We start from the raw sequence: 23,946 nt of genomic DNA on the forward strand, positions 1-23,946 counted from the left end.
CTCATGTATTGGAGTCACATCGGACCAGGTCTCACATGAGACGTATTTTAAGCAGTGAAGAAGCTCATCTGAAGTTGACGGTGACATATTCTGTACTTGTCTCCGGCACCCTTTTGTCATTGTTTGTATAACTAGTGGCACGATGCATGAGTCGGGGAGCGTGTGATCCGCTAGTTGCAGTAAGCGCCTCTTCTCAAAATAGTAGTCCAGCAAATTGCTATCTCCCTGCTTGTAACAGATAGCTTGATCCCATAAATGAACTGGGTTCATTTGGAAGGCTTGCAAAAAACTATCTTTCCACGTTTCCCACGAATCTTCAAGGTGGTGCAGGACACGTAGGTCATACCACTTCTTAGCGTTCCCAGACAGGTATGATCGCATGTTTGTTATACGATCTGAGTCATTTACCCAGCTATTCTGTTTGCAGGCAGACTGATAAAGTTCCAGCCACACATCCGCGCCAGCAGTACTACCATCGAACACATCTGGTTTCACTATACCTTGACGTAGTGCCTTAGCTGTTATTGTCTTCAAAATTGCTTGCTGTTGCTCCATATAGTGGCGCTGTATATCAGTTAGCTGGTCTAATGCTTTTACTATGGCTCTCATCGACGGCGATTGCCTCGCATCTGCATCTCTTTCCGTGTTGCTCGCAATGCTTAGTCCCTTCCATAATTCAAACTCTTCCGCTTTCACGTCGCTTGTTACAGTACCTCTTTCGGTGACGTCGCTCATCGGTGCGTATGCTGTGCTGGTGATGGTATCCGTCATTTCAGTTGTGGTCAGATGCTGCGATGCCTCAACAAAATCCTCACCGTCCAGCGCATAGCCCGTGATGATGTGGCGACCGTCCCGTCTGGCGAGGTAGAAATATCCACATCAGGTTGCTGTCGACGACTGCGCCAAATATAAAGTTCCAACAGAAGAAAGGAACGTTTACTGTTTAATAGACACAGTTTTCAGCCATTGCAGACTTCCTCTTCTCTTCCCCGTCCGTTCTTCAGCCGCAGGATCCCTACATCAAATGGCATTTATTTTTAGGTGCATGGACCCATGCAATTGCACCATATGCTACAAAAGACTGTTACTCGATATGATTGCTTTCCGAGACAAAAATTTCCAGCAAGTGAAACCACTTGAAGTGGTCCCACTTGCCCCGTTCCCCCCCCCCCCCCCACCTCCGTGGAATAATTTCCAGTTAGAATATTGTTTCCAACTGGAAATCCCTCGACGAATGTTTATACCGAGTACAATTCAGAGTGGCCAGATCTCGCACAGATATTAGCTGGCTGCTATTGCATGTCACGTGATTCCTACTTTATCAATCACAGGACCTGCTGGTCCAGTGAACAGCAAAAGTAGTATGATGGTGAAACTTAACGGCATTTATTGAACGCTTCCAGCAACATATCTTGGGATGTACAATGTGTTTGCACATGCTCCTGTACGCCACCTGAAAGAAATATTTATGCGTAGTAGGTTAAAAGTAAAACAATAAACACATCAAACACATAGCAAATGCCATAATGGCCCTTACCCCGTTTTGCAAAGGACATGCACAGTTTAAGGTGTGCCTTCAGCCCACTTGGTTGGCTAGATGAACCATGAAACGGTTATCAATGTACATTTTAGGCTGCTTTTAATAGACTTAAAATAAGTTAACTTGAACGTATTTACTGTTGTTTGCTGCATGGGCAGATGTGCACCATTAGACATGACCGTATTGCACAGCATTGGGGGGGGGGTGCTTACACAAACCATGCAGCACTTAATTTATCTATGCAAGACAGAGAAAAATAACACTTGCTCATGTAGATGACTGGCCATTACATCGGTATCATAAAGGTTGACAATGTAAGCAATGAAACAAAAAATATAAACATGGGTAGAAGATAGCAATATTTTGGAGCAACTTCAGAGCGTATTCCAAATTGGCAGGCGTTTAGAGGATAACCTATTTGTTCTTACACAGTGTAGAGAAATATCTATTAGAGTATGAAACAGATTTTTAAACGTGGCTTTTCTAGACATCTCTGGGGTGCATCAAAACGTTAATTAGGAAATCTTAAGGACTATATTGAAAGAAGCTGGCATACGTAATGACTGTATAAGCTTGTGAGGAAGATACACCGAGAACTCATAGTCTGCATGGAATGAGAAAGAATAAGTAGCAAAGAGAACATTGATATAAGCAAAAGGCTGAGGCAGGAATGTCCGTTGTCTCAGCTGTTATTTATGTTATACATGGTGAGAATGGAAAAAAGTGAGAATGAAACAACACTGGTTTTTATATGCCACAATAACAGGGAAGTGTGACTCAAGAGCAGCAGCTTCCAGGTTTATTTTATAAGGATATTGTCTTATTCGCGGATAACTGCGATGATATACAGCTCATTGTAACTTGTAAAACAGCACATGAAATTAAGACAGATGCGGAAGGGAAGGTGAAGGTGTAGAACTAGGATTTAGTGTAACAAAATGCAGATTGATAATAATGGACGATCCCAATAATCAGGTCGCATCAACACAGGTCCAGGAAATACCGACGGTAAGAGAATACAAGTACCTCGGTGTATTACTGAGGGTGATAGAGAAAGCTACACGAAAATCCACCACCATAAATGGAAAGAGGAATGCTGCATTAATGAAGCACAGAGCGTAGTGGGGATACAATAGCTACGAGGTACTTTGAGGTTTGTGGAAAGGTGTAATGGTTCAGGGACTTACATTTGGGAACTCAGTGGTGTGTATGAAGTCAGAGGTGCAATCAGGACTTGATATGCATCAAAGGACTGTGGGACACCTCGAGTTGGGCACTCACGGTAAGACGACAAATGAGGCTGTAAAGGGCAATATGGGATGGGCAAGGATTGAAGTGATGGAAGCGCAGGGTGAAATGAGGTTCAAAGAGAGGCTAAGGAAAATGGGCAAAGAAAGTGCCCCAGGTATTTGTATGCGATGAGTGTTGACTCACAGTGGAGAAAAAACAAGGAGACTCGCCAGCCGGCAGTGTAAGCGATATGACAACAGAAGACGTAAGGTGAAAAGTCATAGAGGCTGAAAAAAATTTATTTGATAGTAGCGATGGAAAACAAGAAATATTTTGAGTACCTAGCGAAAGGGCAAGACGAAATTAGGAGGGAAGCATTTTATGATAATTTAAGGGGAAGTGCTTTACTATTTGAAGTGAGGTCGGGTTGCCTTAGAACGCGTAGTTACAAAGCGCGATTCAGTAAAGAAGAAAAATGTACATGCTGTAGAGAAGCTATAGGAAACAACGCAGAATGTTTTAATTGAATGTAAATATATTCACCTGAGTTTATGTTTGGGCACTCACCTACATGAAGTCTTGGGTTTCAGAAACAACCATAGAAAGGTAAGCAGATCTACGATAGAAGTAAGTAATATACGTTTAGAGGATTGCTGAAGCAAAAGTAGGGAGGAAGGACAAAAATAAATAGTGGCAAAACTAAGGTCACTTTGCCATAGGGTACAGAAAGTTGTGCTGCGAATTCATGGGCTTTTATTTAATTGAACTAGACAAGGCATTAGGCCAAATTAAAAATAACAAAGAAGTTCCTTGTTTAGCTTGGGCGCACAGGTCGCCACCCCGTTATAATGGGACGCTCATAGAATCCATCCATCCAACCATTCATTCATCCATGTACTTGGAATGTTGAACAGAAACGCATGACGGCTGGTGCTTTTTTGAGTCATCAGTGAATGCTGGGCTTTCGCCCGATAGTCAAACGTTGTCACAGTGCGGAAGCAGGGCTTTTCCTTTCATATATAACTTAACTAGTAGTATATCAGTGTCCTCAGCGCTCAACGGTCGTGTAAGAAAGCGCCAGGCGCCATGCCGGCTGACTACCGCATTCCAATCGCTGAGCGCTGTACTTCGCGCATACATAGACATCGCATACAGGACTATACAATACGGTACCATGCTTAATAAGCCCACGAACATTCGGGATAAACGTTCACTTATACTTGAAATGTATTAATGCAACACTTACCTCCTTATGGAAGAATTATAGCTGAGGAAATCGGTGTAGTTCGACCAACGCTGATGAATCCAAGATACCGCCAGTACAGCCGCAAAAACCGCTCAAACGTGCTGGTCATTACGTGTAACACTTTCCACAGATAAATCTGACCAAGAATCACAAATATTTCATGGTAATCTTAGACAGGTCACTCTACAAAACTCGCTGCAATAACGGATACACACAAGAAGAAAGCCCCACGACGAGTCGCCATGTGTTGTACGAAACTGTGGTGCCTTAATAAGTTCTACAATATATTAGAGCGCTGTTAGTAACACTTTTAGCTCGAAATAAAAAGCACAACATTATTTATTTAGTAATAATATTATGAAATAGGTTTTTATTTAGCATTAGCGCATGAAAAGATAAAAACAAAGATACGGGACTAGGGCTACCCCTACTCATCTGCAAACAGACGGGGCAGACATGGCAGCATTGTGGAAAAAGCAGTCGGAGCTAGCAGAGTTCACTGCTGTTAGATCGTGGCAGATAATGGCGAATGTTTAAAAAAGGCTTCTTTTCGCAGGCAAGTGACTATGTTTTAAACACGAGTTATTCGCACAACGGTTCAGTATGAGCAAGCACCTCGTTGGAAGTCTGCAACAGTAATATTCGTAACGCCGTGTCGGTCTGGCGCACGTCTACTCCAACGGTAGAATAAAAGTACTGTACATACGTTATTTTACCAGTGAGACCAGTTGCCGTCCAAGTGGTGCTGTTTTAATGGGCGCTTGAAAGAAAGTGGTACCACTTCAGTGGCCACTTAAAAGCAAGTGGTACCACTTTGAAAACCACTTGGCAGTAAGTGGGACCACTTTGGACCACTTGAAATCCCACTTCAAATTTTCGCCTGGGTTTATAGTCAAAGCTATTGTACGTAATATAGCAAAAGCCTTGGGGGACGTGCATCTCAGTCTTCATGGTGGCGTTGTGCACTGGTAGCCCGCAAATATAAAAATTCATGCATATATACACATGTGTATTAACACCATTGATGACACAGGTAACATAAATACGGCTAAAATAGATGCTCAACGAGTAGTGTATGAAGGAAAGCATGTTCGCTGGGTTAATCTGGAATTTGAAAAATTGCCTTAACAGCATCACAGAGGCCATAACAGCAGTTCCAATAATGAGTGTCACCACCATGGTGTACCCCATCTAAACATTAGAACAAAGCAAGTGAACTTTTTATATACGCTAAATATCTCGGGCTTCCTGATGCTGAGCTCTCTTGTGCATGTTAGTGAAACAATGTTCACGAATATTTTATGAATATCCACTTTTTGATATTTAAATAGAGATGTTCACCCAATATCCATTGAATATCCACAAATAACATAGGATATTCAGAACATTTGTGGACATCCTCTAAATATTGATGGTTGGCTGGGGCTGCCCCAACGTCTTGGGTACGCAAGCCGCTTCGGTACCCAGCACTAAAACTCTCTACTATCGACTTGGGCTTTATACGGAACATGACGGCAATAATGCGCCTTGAGTCTCCATATAATTGCTATCGCAATACAGAGAACACGGGGTGATACTGGCTTTGTTTGAATTGAGATATAAGCGAAGAGCAAATTTAATTTTTAAGAAATACTTGGCAGCGGTCATACATACATACAAAGAACTCTAATGAAAGGTCAGCGTAGTTTCAAGGGAAATCTTTTCGGAGGCAGCCTCTGAGGCCACCCGTGCGTGGCTCACATTTATCAGTTTCTTTCAACGTACGAGTGAGAGTGTCAGAGCGCTCTTGAAGTGTGATGATAATTACGTACTCGGAGGCTGCGAACAGAGGGCGCATACAGGAGTTGATACATTCGCGTACGAATTTGTACATAAATGGCGCTTCACAAAGCTACGGAACGATGACCTGGCCAAGCAGGGCCTAAAGAATGCTGCAGTTATAAGCCACGGCCCCCGGAATGAAGCACTTGTGCCCACCTGCCAGGGCCAGCTGTGCGGCACCGCCTCCTGTCCTGCGACGATGCGGTCGGACACCTCGGCGTCTGGCTCACGCTGGGGCTGCCGCACTCCGTGCTCTTCACCAGCTGCGGCGACCACTGGTTGACGCCTGCGAGACACGGCCACACTTGCCTTTCCAAACGCTGTTCGCGCGCTTCACGAGAATCCTTATAACTGCTGTATTAAACAAATAAATTAAGTCGCACTAGTGGTGCCAGGACTTGTTTCTTTCTCTCTCGTTTCGTCTTTCTGTCTATATAGTTATACTTCTTTGTCGTCCCTTTCTTTCTATGCTATGCTCTGCTCTCTCCCCTCACACCTGTCCTCTTCACTTCCCTTTCCCGCCCTCATGCTATATTATGCTATTCAAGGCCTATGCTATGCTCTGCTAGCATGCCTGGATAGCCGAGTGGTTACAATGCTCGCCTTCGGATCGTGGGTACACGGGTTCGAATCCAGCCTCGCCAAGAATCTCTCTCTTTCTCTCTCTGTACTCGTTCCCTCACCCATCAGAGTTATTGCAGGCCACGCCGGACAAATTTGTGTTCTGGAAGCGAAGTCGAAGAGGAGGAAGAGAGCGCGTGCCAGTTCCTGATGATGACAATTTCTGTTCGTGGATTACAGCCAAAGGCTGGCATAAACAGCTCTGTCGTTAAAACGCGGCAAGCCTGCATAGCAGTGTAGTGCAAGTGCGGCCGCGGCGTTGTCCCGCACGTAGCAGCCCCCATGCGGCAAGCAGCGGCACATCGCGGGGAGTTACGTGACATGAGTTGATATCGAGAGGCGCGCACCCACCGGCAGAGGGCTACGCGTGAGAGGAGAACCAACCGACACTGGGCATGTCCGTTGCTATGACGAGGCACGTGCGAGGAAGCTAAGCTTCAAGGTCAAACGCATGCACAAAGACGTTTTCTGGGTTTGTTCCGGGAAGAGTTTGGCTACTTTGCATCAATTTGGCTACTATTTATAAGATCGATGGAAGCATAAAAAAAGCCTTGCCTACTTTGCACACTCTTGATTTTTTTTCAGAATGTAGATATTTCGTAACGTCGCTGTCACTGGCGTTGGAGTATGTGGTGTCAAAACATGGCAGCCATTGCGTGTTCCTAGCTTCCAACATTGATGTTAAAACTTGAGCGTACACAGGGTGGAAGACACATTATGGAATACCAACATTATATTATCAAATCATATATTATCAAATGTGTTCGTAATATGGAATATTACGGACACATTATGAACGTACACATTATGGATCACCAATTAGCCCGCTCCCCCGCCTTGCTCCAACATTCAATTTGACGCTTTCAGTTCACCAATAAAGACACGTGGCTGACACTAAGGACACACTGTCGCCCGCTGCCTCAATTTGTGCTCAACACCTGCTGTTGAACACAACTTGCAGCGAAGAAAGACAATCTGGCACGCTCCGCACAGCAGGCGCTCTGCACTCAACATGAGACATCCTACGAACTGGTTCTGTCCAATCTCAGAATTAAGAGAACGGAAATTTGGGCAAGTTGGTTGCATTCATTCAGGATTAAGTGCGTACTGCGAATAAAAAGTATTAACTGCGCGCACTTGGTCATCCCACAAGAAAAGATTGAGCAGAGGTCAAGACTTGTGCTCGGCCATTGGAATCTTGAGTAAGCCATTTCTGCCGTCGCCTAAAGGCTGCTCAGCTGGAACTTTAAGAAGTGACGCACATTGAGTGAACAGTGTCATTTCCGCAACAGCGCAAGACACTCGACCACTCTGCACGATATGATAGGCAAAATGAACAGCTTATGCTGAAACCTGGCAGCTCTGATTGTGTTCAGATACGGTACCATTCGCTGAAAGCCTGTTACATTTAGCCGTTTTAATGAAAACGTCTCTCATGATTTTTTGGTTACATTTTGTCCGGACAATCCTGAAGCTCTAAAAGACACCAGTTCTCCTGCCTCCATAATGAATGGAGAGCTCAACAACTGTCGTCCTAATAGTTGTGCTTTTCACCTGTTGGCTCTGCCGTCGTGAAGCTGAACTCGAGGGCCACGTATGTCAATAGCGCCGTGCTCGTTTTGTGGTTTCAGCGCGGAAAATGCGATAATTTGATAATGCATGATTTGTTCAGCCAGTTTGTGCAAAGGTATGCCTCGCTGCGCAGCTTCCTTTAATGATCGCCCCGCGATGGCGTCTCTTGGCGAGCTCACTGATGGCAAAGAATAAAGCTCACTTACTGCAGCGCCCCTCGTCGGAGCCGTCGGCGCAGTCGAACTGTCCGTCACATACACGTGTCCTCGGAATGCATGCCAAGTTGTCGCACTCGAACAGGCTGGGGCTTCCGCACACACCTAAGGAGAGAAGTAGTCTTCATTTCTTGTGTGGAAGGCAAGGCGGTTATCCTGCACGTACATGGTCACGAACTGAAAATGCAGTTCCACGCCGTGAGAGCTGCCGAAGAGCGAAGCTGCTGCTGCTCACTCGGACCTTCGCAGCTCGCCCTGTATTTCTTCTTGGTTGTTGCTTTTGTTTGTGCTAAGTTAAGCATTCATGATTACTAGTCGATCGTTTTCACGGCGTGCAACTGGCAGCACTTTATTTGTCAGTCCCCCGCAAGACGAAGATTTGTCTGAACACATTACCTACTCTCGCCCCTCTCGGCGCAGCCCTTCCGCCGAGTGCCACTCTCGACCCTCAGGTCCCGTATTCACGCAAAGGCTAGCGGAATACGGGAAAACTTGTGTCGGAGCAAACGAGCTTTAGCGTACGTACGCCCAACATCACCCGCGCGCATCGAGGCACCCAAAATACGCCAGCAGCGCCCTCGTAGCCGTTAGTGGCCGCATAAACGTATGCAGAAAATGATCAGCTCGCCATCATTGCCTCGAAGTGGAACGTTGCAGATAGTTTGGCTAAGTTAATCTTTAGCTTTCTTTGTTCGGCTTGCCTTATCTTTTGAAGCAAGCGATAAACATAAACTAGTAAACGCGCAATCTATGTCCTCCGAGATTCCGGAAGCGCTCATCGCTATTTGTTACAGTATCGATTACTTGAGTATGGCCAGAGTCCTTCAATACTTGGACTCTGGTATGGCTCTCGGAAACGGTGCCGAATCGAGACGAATATCTTGTTGTCCAAGACATGAACGTACGTGAAGCAAAAGTGCAAAAATGTTCCAAAAGCCGGGGGAGTTCATGATTCTAAAGTATTTGCACACTGTATACTGGGGATGCCACCTGCACAGGTGGCGAAACGTCTATGTAATTTTGTATATTTTCGTTGCGTTAAGTCGGAGTAAATATTTTAAAATTCTGAAGCAAAAAATACAAGCATCAATTCGGGGCTAACGACGACCACTACATAGAATTGAGGTGGACAGCAACCGGTTTCGGTGATGCGGCCCCGTTTATCGGGCTTTTTCAGGCGTATCGTGCGTTTCCGATAAGGCGCGCGCATGCGCAGTTCACACACAGAATCGCGCTATACGCAAAATGCTTTGCGGGACACTGGACAAGCTAAATAACTCTAACAGTATCGAAAAAACGGCAGGAAGTGGAAGATGGAAGCTTGCGATGAAAAAATCTGTAAACAAGGGGTGGGTGCTCGAGCCGACGTTTCGACAAGTGGACTTGTCTTCTTCAAGGCTAGAACTTGAAGAAGACAAGTCCACTTGTCGAAACGTCGGCTCGAGCACCCACCCCCTGTTTACAGATTTTTTTCATCTAACAGTATCGAAATGACACGCTCTATATAACCTTATGCATCCCTTGTACAGTCCCTTACTGCGCTCATGCATTAGCGCCAGCTATAACGAGCTTAAGGGACGTCGAGGTGATGCGTAGCTCGAACAGGACTCGAGCCTGCACAAGATTATATAAGTGGACTCATGAGGTCGTCAAAAACCGCCTCAGTTGGCCTAATTTTGCACCACTAATATTTGCACCTCTGATGTACCACAGGCGTCCACTGTTAAAGGGAACATCGGAGCGTGTGGCGGCCGCTCGGCGCCACCGGCGGCCGCCGCTGCAACGAGATTCGCGCAGACGCAGTGAGCACCGTGCCCGGTGCTCTTTCGTCACGTCAACGGTTCGCTTCGCGGCGATTCGTAGCGCGGAAGCAGACGGCAGCAGACGACGAAAGAGCACGACTCACAGCGCGCACTGCGCCTGCGCGAAACTCGTTGCAGCCGCTGGCCGGCGGTGGCGCCGAGCGGCCGCCACACGCTCCGATGACGCCTGTACGTTCCATCAGCCACGGTATACCACACTGTAAATATCGAACATGCTCTTGCGTAAGACACGAAGATAGAATTGACGGCACATCAGCTGCTTCTAGAACACAACGCCCACTCACGCACATTCGGCGTGGACGCCTATCATATCATCCTAGAGAGGCGTGCCTTGTGCAGTATCGACTGCGTACACAGCAAAGTCCACATGCGCGCGAATACGGCGCCCGTGCATTTACGTTAAGTGCGACCTAATAAAAACCCGTTGCCCTTGCACGCTTTAACATGGAATAGGTGATGCGTAAGCTGATGCCCTTGCACGGAACCTCACGGTGACGGCGATGGAAGAAATAGTCCACATAATCGCAATAAAAACCTAAGCCCCGCTTGTGGGCTCAGCAAATTTGCAACTATAATTTGCCGTCCATCCAAGAGAAGACAGGCGTCACCCGAACCACAGTATACGCGCGCCCCACACATGGGAGGTTCGTATTTATGATGCGCAGCACAACTTTACAGCGAAGCTGTTTACTTCTCATTGGTGAGAAACTTTCCTGGCGTAAACACAAAAGGCCAGGTGAACGGGCCCCCTAACCACCAACCGATGCGCGCACTCCTTGCGTTTACACCCCGGACGCTGAAGAAGGACATTCGGAGAGGTGGACAGACGAGCCGACGAACGCGTTCGCTGAAGGCTCGTGCACAACTGCAACGCCACAACTAAATTTCGACATATGGGTGGCTTAGGGGCCCTTTAACTATTGAAAGCAAACGGCATATCTTTCTTTGTAATCAGGCATGCAGCATAGAGCTCAGTATTCGTTTTCAATAAAGAAAACCACAAAGCAAGCATCAAAACTGCACGATGGAAGATAAGGCGCCCATGGACAATGGGAACACCCTGGCACGCATTCCCGTTAAAGATGTGGTTGCAGCTGTTTTGCACTTCGCACAAGGGCTTCGAATGACGTCAAATGGCCCTTCCTTCTACCCGCGTGTGTTTCCCGCTTTCATATATAAAAGAGAGACCCGTCTAGCAATTCATTCACTTCAATCATGACTGCCATGGGTAGACCAGGAAATTAAAGACACCACAAAAACAACAGCGTGATTATAACGCTCGAGAAAGAAAACAAATTCGTCTTGCTGCAAATCGTCGCGGAACCAATCACCGTCTATCTGCCACAGCGATCACAAAGCGATTATCACTACCATTACCTTCAAGTAATAATAAAACATACTCCCCAATCAACATGTGTGGTGTTTGATACAGCTTCACTGGACATTCACGTTCACAGGCACGATGGTGGTGATGATGATGATGAGGATTATTATTATTATTATTATTATTATTATTATTATTATTATTATTATTATTTATTATTATTATTATTATTATTTGCTTGTGCGTTTCAACAAATGTTTCGTTCAGCTGTCTTATACTATACGAACAGAGGGTGGTGCAACAAGGCTAATTGGAAAACAGCACCTCATACTAATCGCTAGTAACCTTCTGCTTTTGCCATAAACGCGACTTGATTGTAAAACGTTATGAAAATGCACGCTTCTCGATTTTCACAAGCACGCTGCGTGCAAGAGAGGGTGGTAGTTTGGGCTAGTTGGTGTTGCATAATTAACGAGGGGGTTAAAGCGCTATCAAGGACGACGCGAATTTTTTGGTGGACCGGAGTGAGTAGTGGAGCTTGCCCCAGTTTCTGTGGCACATACCCCTAGACTAGTTATAGACAGCTCCTTCATTCTTAGTGGGCAGGTGAGTAGTGGAGCTTGTCCAATATGTATGGCAAATACCCGCTAAGCTAATTATAGACAGCTTCTTCATTTTGGTGGACCATATAGTTTCAGTACAGAAGTTTTGCCCAATTTCTTTGGCAAATACCCGCTAAGCTAGTTATACTGCTCCTTCACTTCTTAGTGGACCGGAGGTGAGTAGTGGAGCTTGCCCAGTTTCTGTGGCACATACCCCTAGACTAGTTATAGACAGCTCCTTCATTCTTTAGTGGGCAGGTGAGTAGTGGAGCTTGTCCAATTTCTATGGCAAATACCCGCTAAGCTAGTTTATACTGCTCCTTCACTTCTTAGTGGACCGGATGTGAGTAGTGGTAAGCTTGCCCTAGTTTCTGGGCACATACCCCTAGACTAGTTATAGACAGCTCTTCATTCTTTAGTGGGCAGGTGAGTAGTGGAGCTTGTATAATTTCTTGGCAAATAACCGCTAGCTAGTTATACTGCTCCTTCACTTCTTAGTGGAACCGGAGGTGAGGTAGTGGGCTTGCCAGTTTCTGTGGCACATACCCCTAGACTAGTTATAGACAGCTCCTTCATTCTTTAGTGGGCAGGTGAGTAGTGGAGCTTGTCCAATTTCTATGGCAAATACCCGCTAAGCTAGTTATACTGCTCCTTCACTTCTTAGTGGACCGGAGGTGAGTAGTGGAGCTTGCCCAGTTTCTGTGGCATATAACCCTAGACTATGTTATAGACAGCTCCTTCATTCTTTAGTGGACCAGGTGAGTACAGAAGTGGAGCTTGTCCAATTTCTATGGCAAATACCCGCTAAGCTAGTTTATACTGCTCCTTCACTTCTTAGTGGACCGGAGGTGAGTAGTGGGCTTACCAGTTTCTGTGGCACATACCCCTAGGCTAGTTATAGACAGCTCCTTCATTCTTTAGTGGGCAGGTGAGTAGTGGAGCTTGCCCAATTTCTTATGGCAAATACCTAATTATAGACAGCTAAGCTATTTATACGGCTCCTTCACTTCTTAATGGACCGAGGGTGAGTAGTGGGGCTTGCCCAGTTTCTGTGGCACATACCCGCTAGGCTAGTTATAGACAGCTCCTTCATTTTTAGTGGGCAGGTGAGTAGTGGAGCTTGTCAAATTTCTATGGCAAATACCCGCTAAGCTAGTTACAGAGAGCTTCTTCATTTTTAGTGGACCATAGGTCAGTAGTGAAGTTTACCCAATTTCTATGGCAAATACCCGCTAAGCTAGTTATAGACAACATCTTCATTTTTAATGGTCCGTAGGTCGGTAGTGAAGTTTGCCCAATTTCGTTGGCAAATACCCGCTAAGCTAGTTATAGACAGCTTCCTCATTTTTTGGTGGACATGAGGCGAGTAGTGGGGCTTGCCCAGTTTCTGTGGCACATACCCGCTAGCTAGGCTAGTTGTAGACAGCTTCTTGATTTTTTAGTGGACCGCAGGTGAATAGTGGAGCTTGCCCAGTTTCTATGGCAAATATCCGCTAAGCTACTTATAGACAGCTTCTTCATTCTTTAGTGTATCGGAGGTGAGTAGGGGAGCTTGCCCAATTTCTATGGCAGATGCCCTCTAGGCTAGTTATAGACAGGATCTTCATTCTTTAGTGGATCGGCGGTGAGTAAGGGAGCTCGCTGAATTCCTGTGGCAAATACCTGCTAAGCTATAGCTATAGACAGCTTCTTTAGTGGACCGGAGTTGAGTATAGTGGAGCTTTTTCTGTGGCGCGTACCCGGAAGACAATTTATTGACAGCTTCTTCATTCTTTAGTGGATCGGCGGTGAGCATTGGACCTTTTCTCAATTTCTATGGCATATACCCGCTAACTTACTTATAGACAGCTTCTTCATTCTTTAGTGTATCGGAGGTGAGTAGGGAAGCTTGCCCAATTTCTATGGCAGATACCCTCTAGGCTAGTTATATACAACTTCTTGATTTTTTAGTGGACCGGTGGTGAGTAGTTGGGCTTGCCCAATTCCTGTGGCAAATACCTGCTAAGCTATAGCTATAGACAGCTTCTTTAGTGGACCGGAGGAGAGTATAGTGGAGCTTTTCCAATTTCTGTGGCGCGTACCCGGAAGACAATTTATTGACAGCTTCTTCATTCTTTAGTGGATCGGCGGTGAGCATTGGTTGGACCTTGCTCAATTTCTATGGCATATACCAGCTAGGAACTGCCAGCCGCGTTATGACGACAGTCCCGGGAAAACCTACAGCACAAGAACTGATATTTGGGCAAAGTGGTTTCAGCGCGACAGAGCGCGATGTTTTTTGGTTAGACCACCTTTAATCTTTTGCAGTTATCCTCCGGATGATGTCATCGGCATGGGCGTGTGTTCGTTGTGGCATATAGGTTGTGCTTTAAAATATGTGTTTCTGTGCCAATATAGTAGAGAGCCGGGGTTCATGTCCCTTCTTACCTCTGTCTTCGTTTGTCTCGAGCACAACAGGTTCGCTGTCAAAACAGATATACCATAGAATAACAGAGAGCTGAGCTAGTTGGTAAGTATTCATTCTAAAAAGACAGGGCGTGCAAACACGGACACAAGAAAGAAGTCAGGGCACCACAACGCCGACTACCAACTGAATAGATGCACAACGGCGGAAAAGAAAGAAGGCACCAAAACTTATCTGCGCATGGCCCATGCAATAGGCGAACCTATCAATCCGGCACGCGTGAGGGCCTACACGAAAGATAACTGTTAAGGCATTTGATTTCACCTTTATGCAAGTTAATCGACGGTGGCTCACGCATGCGCTACCACTATTCACGATATGCCATGCCTCAATCATCAGACGCGTTTCTTCATTCCTATCAGACGTACACCCTGGTGGGCGAGTTGGTAACTCATCTTAATGGTGTGGTGCGCGAAAGAACGAAAACACAAAGGAAGGCAAACGAAACACGGCGCAAAACTATCAACTGAAATTATTGAACACCAAACATATATATTATATATATATCTATATATATATATATATATAATATATATATATATATATATAATATATATATATATATATATATATATATATAATATATATATATATATATATATATGCGGTTAGATGACCCCGTGTTTAAAGACACGTGTACACACAGCGATTGTCTCAATGACGCGCTTCCAGAAAGTTTATCTCCGCAGCAAGTAGTGTGACAGGAGGGCTTCGCGACACATGCATCACCAGCTTTGTTAATCAGATATGCTTCCTCAATTTCACGAGCTACCCTATCTTTGAACCTCGATTCCACCGTCCTCTCATCCGAACTGTGGTGCGCAGCCGCATTCTCTGCAGTGCAAGGAAAGGTTAGAGCATGGCTGTCCCTTTAGTGAAGCTTTATGGTCCATCAGCCTGTTATAATACAACGCCCGGTTTGTCCTACATATCGCTTCCCGCACGAAAGCGGAATGTCGTACACCACACCGCATTCAACCTCTTTAGCCCAGTGCTTTACCTTGCAAACGCCCTTGTCTTGCTCCCCGCCCTCGACCTTCCTGTCTACAGCCGCGCAAATGCTGCCTAAACGGTAGCCAGCCGAAAATAAAACATTGCATCCGTACCTCGCTCCCACTTTCTTTAACCGATGTTTCTTTGAACCCGTACCGTGCTCGAAACTTCTTGCCTTCACTTTCAAGTCCTGCAGGACCCTTTCCGCCAGCCTCGCCAAATCATTATGAGGAAACTTAGATAACTTGAGTCTGTCAAGTTGCCTCTCGAGGCTCTTTTGCATACTGTGCTGACAAGATTTTTTCAGCGCGGCCTTCAAACATGACGTCGCGACAGCATTCTTGACGACTTTCGAGTGCCCAGACCGAAAATCAAGCACTGATTTCTCGCTTCTTGGAGCATACATTCAACAAGTATGACACCTTGGAAGAACAGCCTCAGAACCGAAAACTGAATGCAGTTGTCTTCAGGGAGCTCAAAGGTGAATCGCAGACCTGCACCAACATCCTTGAAAATTTTGAGTACATTGACGTGCGAGTTCACACAACAGTTAGAATTTACCAGTACTAGATAATCGTCCAGATAGCGAAACATTTTAACAATGCCATCCAGGGCCGATTCGAGGTCTCGGTCAACCGAAATTAAGAAAATTTCACTTAATATGGATGCGACACTCGAACCGATACAAACACCCGACCTCTGGGTATACACATCTCCCTTCCACCCGATAATAGTTGACGACAAATACACAGATAAAAGCTCGAGAAACGATCCCACAGACACACCACACTTTTCCTGGAACTTTAGTTCATCATTGTGTATCTGGATGCAATCCTTCACTGGCTTCAACAACCCATCCCGTGGCAAAGAGTAAAAAAGGTCTTTTACATCCACGCTAAACCCGGACAGAGACCGCGGAGCAGCACTCATTAAGAACTGTGTCACTTCCTCGGAGCTCTTGACCCGGAAAGGGTCCACCAGGCACAACGAAGACAGATGCTTCTGTAGGTACCCTGACACCTCGCTCTGCCACGTACCACGCTCGAAAACTATGAGGCGGAACGGCGCTTCCGGCTTGTGGGTCTTCACGGTGAAGAACATTTGAAGCACCGAACTTTTTTCCTTCTCTACCGCGGCACACAGCTTGTCGAGCTGTAGTTCTTGCAAGACAGCCACCGCCCGTTTTTTCACTTCCGCCGGTTTCTTGCCCACTGTCTTGAGATTCTTTTCAATCGCCCGCGAGGCCTTCTCCAGGAATATGCACTCTGGCATAACAGCGAAACAACCCTCCTTGTCCGCCACTAAAGGTCTCAGGTGGCATTCAGTGAACTGGTCCACGAGCCATCGATTGTCAAACTTCATGCCTGGCTTTCCTCCCCTAGTCGTAATGACATCCGCGCACTCGGCAACGCAGCGGGCCCTGTCCACCTCCGGAACCCTATCGGCCACGCAGCGTCCCAACGCCAAGGTTTCCGCCGGTTTCAGCCGTGGCTCAAAGGAAAACTTCGGACCAAGCTCAAGCACCTTCCTCACCTTATCATCCAAGAGGGCATCCCCCAGGGTAACCACCTTTCCTGGACTGCCATCCACCTTGTTCTTCTTCGGTAATGTCGGACGTATCGTGTTCCACAGAAACTCCGTCACTCTAACCTTCGTATCGTTCCGAGAAGTTCTGAGCACGGTACGGGTTCAAAGAAACTACCTGTCGCCAGCATCCCCTACCTACACGGTGTTTCACATCGGTTAAAGAACGTGGGAGCGAGGTACGGATGCAATGTTTTATTTTCGGCTGGCTACCGTTTAGGCAGCATTTGCGCGGCTGTAGACAGGAAGGTCGAGGGCGGGGAGCAAGACAAGGGCGTTTGCAAGGTAAAGCACTGGGCTAAAGAGGTTGAATGCGGTGTGGTGTACGACATTCCGCTTTCGTGCGGGAAGCGATATGTAGGACAAACCGGGCGTTGTATTAATACAGGCTGATGGACCTTAAAGCTTCACTAAAGGGACAGCCATGCTCTAACCTTTCCTTGCACTGCAGAGAATGCGGCTGCGCACCACAGTTCGATGAGACGACGGTGGGATCGAGGTTCAAAGATAGGGTAGCTCGTGAAATTGAGGAAGCATACCTGATTAACAAAGCTGGTGATGCATGTGTCGCGAAGCCCTCCGTCACACTACTTGCTGCGGAGATTAACTTTCTGGAAGCGCGTCATTGAGACAATCGCTGTGTGTACACGTGTCTTTAACACGGGGTCATCTAACCGCATATATATATGTTTGGTGTTTCAATAAATTTTCAGTTGATAGTTTGCGCCGTGTTTCGTTTGCCTTCCTTCGTGGTTTCGTTGTTTCGCGAACCACACCATTAAGGTTCATTCCTATGTCGGTACAAAACTGCGCATTCATTGAATTTTGGCGTGCACTTACAATCTCGACTATGTAACGATAGATTAGAAGGTGAGCCTACGGTTAGTGATCTTTTATGTTCTAATAATCTCTGGTTAATGCAGCAGCCCGTCTGTCCTACGTAGAAGCGGCCGCAGCTGAAAGGGACCTTATACACCACACTTGTACGGCAATCAGTGAATTTGTTCGTGTGTTTTACGAAACAAATATCGGTTCGCTTCTTGTCTTTTACTCGCCCATTCTTCCTCTGCACAGCGGCACATATCTTACCTAGCTTATTGGCAGCCGTGAAAACAACATTAACGCCGTATCTACTTCCTACTTTCCTTAGCCTGTGAGATACGCAATGAATGTACGGTATACCTACGACACGTTTCTTCCTATCGCTTTCTGCAACCATGCTCGGACTTAACATAATGGATTTCTTTAAACGCTCAGCGACAGTGGCCACTGCATCACGGGGATAACCTACATCTAAAAGACGCGTAAGTTGTGCGTAAAGCTATCACTCATTTTGTGCTCACACGACTTGGTGAGGCAAGACTTAAGGCAAGGCATGGCGATAGCGTTTTTTTACAACCTTCGAATGCTTCGACGAAAAATTTAATAGCGGTTTTGAAGATCTAGGAGCATACTGCCAGCACACGTGGTTCTTCTGAAACGTTAAGGAAATGTTTAGAAATTGTATTCCATTATTCTGAGGCAACTCTTTAGTAAAGTCCAGCCCTCCTCCATTTAATTGAAATTTTCAATTAAGTAGATACGGCGTTAATGTTGTTTTCACTGCTGCCAATAAGCTAGGTAAGATATGTGATGCTGTGCAGAGGAAGAATGGGCGAGTAAAAGACAAGAAGCGAACTGATATTTGTTTCGTAAAACACACAAACAAATTCACTGATTGCCGTACAAGTGTGGTGTATAAGGTTCCTTTCAGCTGCGGCCGCTTCTACGTAGGACAGACGGGCCTCTGCATTAACCAGAGATTATTAGAACATAAAAGATCACTAACCGTAGGCTCACCTTCTAATCTATCGTTACATAGTCGAGATTGTAAGTGCACGCCAAAATTCAATGAATGCGCAGTTTTGTACCGACATAGGAATGAAGAAACGCGTCTGATGATTGAGGCATGGCATATCGAGAATAGTGGTAGCGCATGCGTGAGCCAACCGTCGATTAACTTGCATAAAGATGAAATAATGCCTTAACAGTTATCTTTCGCGTAGGCCCTCACGCGTGCCGGATTGATAGGTTCGCCTATTGCATGGGCATGCGCAGATAAGTTTTCGTACCTTCTCTCTTTTCCGCCGTTGTGCATCTATATATTCAGTTGTTAGTCGACGTTTGTGGCGTCCTGACTTATTTCTTGTGTCCGTGTTTGCACGCCCCGTCTTTTTAGAATCAGTATACCATCTTCCCCTGCCGGAGGGTTAAGCACACATACAATTACGCCTTTATGCAACAGAACCGCCTCAGGGAGACGTTCGTCACCGGATTCGCTGGGATACACGCCGAGACGATCGGCAGCCTCCGGAACTAAATCCCGCTCATGTACTCGGCGATGTCGTTAGTTGAGGCTCATTGGTGCTGCATTGTGTGCCTTTGAGAGATAGAAATGCCTTGAACGTTGTACCCGACTATAGGTAGGTATCGATACACAGCAGTTGACCTTAGAATCTGCGAAGGTGTACGTTTGTCTAGGTCAATTATTTACAGGGGAGCGTACTTACAAAAACCAAATTTGCCGAAGAATTAGGTGAAGCCCATACGGCAACCCAAATCATGGCCGGCAACTCAGCGCTGTCTTTAAGGGAACAAGTGTTCAATTATTGCGTTTTGGCGGCAGCAGCAGCATACGGGCCAGAAAGCTGGAGGATAACGAAGAAACTCGAGAATAAGTTATGGACTATATATGCAGTAATGATGCAGAACTATCGATAGTACTATCGATATTATCGATAGTTAAGTCACACTATCGCATATCGATGGCAAAAAAACTATCGATAACGCTATCGATAACTAGTTTGTTAGTACTACCGATAGTATAAAATCAAAGGCGCGAACTCATTGCAGCATAAACTTCGTTCCGCAAGTGTGTGGAGCAGGCTGACATGTGAGAAAGTTGACATATGCTTGCTCTCCTTCACCAGAATTCTTGGCTCACACATGACAATTAAGTTAATTATTCAGGTGTACAGAAAATAATAATATCTGGGGTTTAACGTCCCAAAACCACAATATGATTATGAGAGACGCCATAGTGGAGGGCTCCGGAAATTTAGACTACCTGAGGTTCTTTAACGTGCACCTAGGTACACGGGCCTCGAACATTTTCGCCTCCATCGAAAATGCAGCCGCCGCGGCCGGGATTCGATCCCGCGACCTTCGGGTCAGCAGTCAAGCGCCATAACCAAGAGAACACCGTGGCGGGGCGTACAGAAAACGAGATCGTTACATCTGACGGTACTGCGCGGCTTCAACTTTATATTGCATTTCGAGATTTCAAGATAAAGATATTAAGAACTAGGTTTGTTAATTGTAAGGTGTAAATGGTTACTTTCGAATATGAATTTATTGATGACCATATTCCCACATTATCACTGCTGAAATAATTTTTATTTCGCCAAAAAATTGCTCATAAATTAAGTAAATTGAGTTTTGGTGACAGTAGGCTATCGCAAATGCTTTTTGACAATATGGCCAGCCAGCAGCAGCATAATTATTCAAAGCACTATTGACAGTAATGTTGGTAGTAATGCGACCGACGGTACTATCGATTGCACTATCGATACTACTATCGGTACGGTTTATCGATAGTAGTACTATGGATAGTTTGTTTACACTATCGATAGTTCAAAAGAAGCTATCGATGTTATCGAGAGTCGATTTTCCGGTAGTTTCATCACTGCTTTGCAGCGTTCCATGTAAAATTACATGCGTAACATTAGGAGTTAAGAACAGTGGATCAGAGAACAAAAATGGATGGCTGATATCCCAGTTTATATTAAGGGGGGAAAATGGGCATGTAACGTAATACGAAGAACAGATGACCGTAGGAGCGACAGAATCGGAAACGTAGCCAAGGAGTGAAATTGAGAAATTTGCAAGCATAGCTGACTAAATTGTAGATCGTGGAGCCTATAGTGAACATAAAGTGGCAGGCCGCAATATGTGCATCATCCCTTTGTGAATGACATGCACTCACTGCTGTTCCTAGTGGCGGTGAAGCGGATCACGAAGCCACGGCTGCTTTTCATCTTGTCCGTGCTGAGGATGACGGTGACTGCCGAGTTCCTGCTCAGGTACGGCGGCGGTCGCAAGTTAGAGCACAGTGTCCTTGTCGTTACCTGCATGCGAGGCCCCATCGTCGTTATTTTCAACCTTGCCACGACGCCTACCTAGTTCTTTTTAACATCAGTGCTAATTGATTAAACAGTTATGTCAATCCTACAGCCAGCGGCCCTTTAAACGCCTTTGGCCATTGACTTCTGGGTGGATACTGCGATCTACACACTTTGCCTCACAGTGCCTTATCCACATCCGTGACTGTAAATAATTATCATGCTACGAGAATTCTACAATGTGTTGTTCGCTGTCCTATTGATTAACAGAAAGTTTTTTTCTAAATATCAGCTTAGCTCGCCGAGCAATAAGAATTGCTGAATGGTCATCGATATTTCTTACTCATTGTGAATCAGTCTTCAAAAATACTCCGTGTCGCGTTGTAAATTATGCAGACAGCTATTATACAAAAAACGCGATAAATCAATAACCCCCTCAATAGCAATCACGCGGTTGTGGCGAACGGCGGTATAGTTCCGGCTTCAGTATCGTCGGCAGCGTGCCTTGCATGACCGTCATGGATGATCGTCTCAGTAGAAGTCACGGTATATACGGCTGTTAGATGACAATGGCGCGATGTCCGACGGGTTGGTCTGATGAACGCTTTGTCTGGTGGCAAGGAAGAGTTTAATGAAGACACAGGTGTAAACTTTGACGGTGAGAGGCAATAGGAGGAAGGCCAACCTGAGTTTTCACACTATAGTCATGCTTCTGTTAGTTTAGTATAGTTCGAGATATCGAATCCGGAGGCGCTGTTCTGGATAAAATTGAAGCATATTGTAAGGTTAGCTTGATGAGGATCAAAAAACGGTATTAGCAGACTCAAGTTTCAGCACTTGAAGCGTTTTACAAGCTATTAGTTTAGTGCAAGTAGCTGCCGCTTTTGCAACGAAGATAACCCAGGACTCGATTAGCAGAATTAGTAACGTTACGGTGCATCCACTTGGGCTTGTTGGTACAACACAGTGAAGGGGTCATAACGTAGTTCAGCGCAAAAAACAGGCAACAGACGAGTAAGAGGACGAGTAAGACGAGTATGCGCTGTGTCCTTGTCCTCTTACTCGTCTGTTGCCTGTTTTTTGCGCTGAACTACGTTATGACTGACTCGTTCCAACTCGCCCAACAAGCAACGTTGCTAAGTTACAGTGAAGGGAACAGCGCAGATCCCGACGAGCTGGCCTTTCTTGATAAAAATGCCAAGGTGATAGCGACTCGAGAAGAACCTGTGCTCAGCTATGACCTTGTTTTCTTTGTCGGGTGTTCAGTATCAACAGCTGTATACATGCAAAATTGTTGAAAGTCGGCGCTACTTTTGTCTACGGTGTACCTTTCTCGGTGTCAGTGCTGTTCCCTTTATTAATAATTTGTTGCGACAGTGTCTTTTCGCGGGAAATTTGCATAACTAAATATTTAATGGTGGTATAGCAGCTCATGTTCCTGAATATTCACAAGACATTACAAAGGTCTCGTTAATATTCAGGGACATTAACCAGTTGTCACACCATTGCTGTATTTTAATATCGCTCTGCAAGACGAAATAATAGGAAACATTAGGTGCAGGGTGATATAGAACGCAGTCGTCAGCAAAAAAAAAAAAAGTCCAATATTAGAATCAATGTTAAGCGACAGGTGGTTAATATAAATTGAAAAGAGAAGGGGGCCTAGTACAATATCTTGCAGAATGCCGGAGTGAACAAGAGAGGAGAGAGCTTCACAAGTCAGCAACAACAAACTTCTGGCGATCAGCTTTGAAATTCGCGAACCCAGTTGAACACAGATGGACCCAAGTTAAGGCAAGAAAGTTTGAGCAGTTGGTGGCGACGAGAAACGTTATCGAAATCAAGAAACAGTGCATCGGCGGGAACGTTATGATCAAGGTGGAGGAAGAGTTCACGACAGTGGCCGCGACGAAAACGAGGATGGAACAAATCGTCGACGGAGCAACGACTATGAAGGTCTCTTGCTTATTAGAGCTTTCAAAATAAAAACAAATTTGTACATTGCAATTTTATTTTGAACGCAAGCGCGGCCTACAAAAAGCGCCATCACCATCAATTTACCGTACTTGTGCATCAGGGCAAGACCACTCTGGAAAGACTCCCGTGTTCATTTTGCCCAGCTGTGCTGTCTGCCGAAGTCGCTGTATTTTTCACCTGTCAGCGTAACGGACCACGTGGGTATTGTAAACCATGGTAACGGCGCCGCTGAGAAAGGTGTGCTGGGGTCTTGCTGTATAGAATGCCAATGCGCAGAAAGGTTCCGGCAAAACAAGATGCATAAGCCGCCTCTTAAGTGGAAGCAGCGAACCACCTCGAAACGCCCCTTTATGTTTGAACAACCGAGCTGTTCTAGGGCTGGCCCTGGCGACAGATGAGTGTCCGCGTCTCCTGTCACGCCCTATAGTTCCCAGATACACCCGTGCAACTGCGTCGCTCGTGGACGAAGCGGTAGCCGCACAGTGACGCGGGGAAGGGTGGCTCGATCGTGAATGGGGCCTATAAAGTCGCTGCGGCAGGGACGGGTGTGGTACGGGGGCGTCCTTTCCCGTGCATCCACAAACCACGTAATCGGAGACACAAAGCCACAGCTCCACCGTTTCTGCAGATTTCACACTGGGTGGAACGACAATTAAGTTTGACATCTCACGCAACAACATCGACGGCAGCAGAACTGGCAGCCTCATAAAGCGTCACAATTCGTCAATGACCAACCGATGCACAAGTTGTGGGGATAGGTTTAGCACGAAGTTT

General features: G+C 45.8%; 1 protein-coding gene across 1 annotated transcript in view; it reads right to left on the reverse strand.

Moving 5' to 3' along the window:
- Nucleotides 1–23,946, reverse strand: part of LOC119404594 (chymotrypsin B-like) — a 104,536-nt gene that overhangs the window by 73,754 nt on the left and 6,836 nt on the right. Inside the window, 4 exon segments of the mRNA XM_037671146.2 lie at nt 5,994–6,067; nt 6,070–6,123; nt 8,237–8,350; nt 21,060–21,201. Coding sequence (XP_037527074.1) covers nt 5,994–6,067; nt 6,070–6,123; nt 8,237–8,350; nt 21,060–21,201 — 384 coding nt within the window.

This window comes from Rhipicephalus sanguineus, chromosome 9 (assembly GCF_013339695.2).
Source record: "Rhipicephalus sanguineus isolate Rsan-2018 chromosome 9, BIME_Rsan_1.4, whole genome shotgun sequence".
In the NCBI taxonomy this organism is placed as follows: domain Eukaryota; kingdom Metazoa; phylum Arthropoda; class Arachnida; order Ixodida; family Ixodidae; genus Rhipicephalus; species Rhipicephalus sanguineus.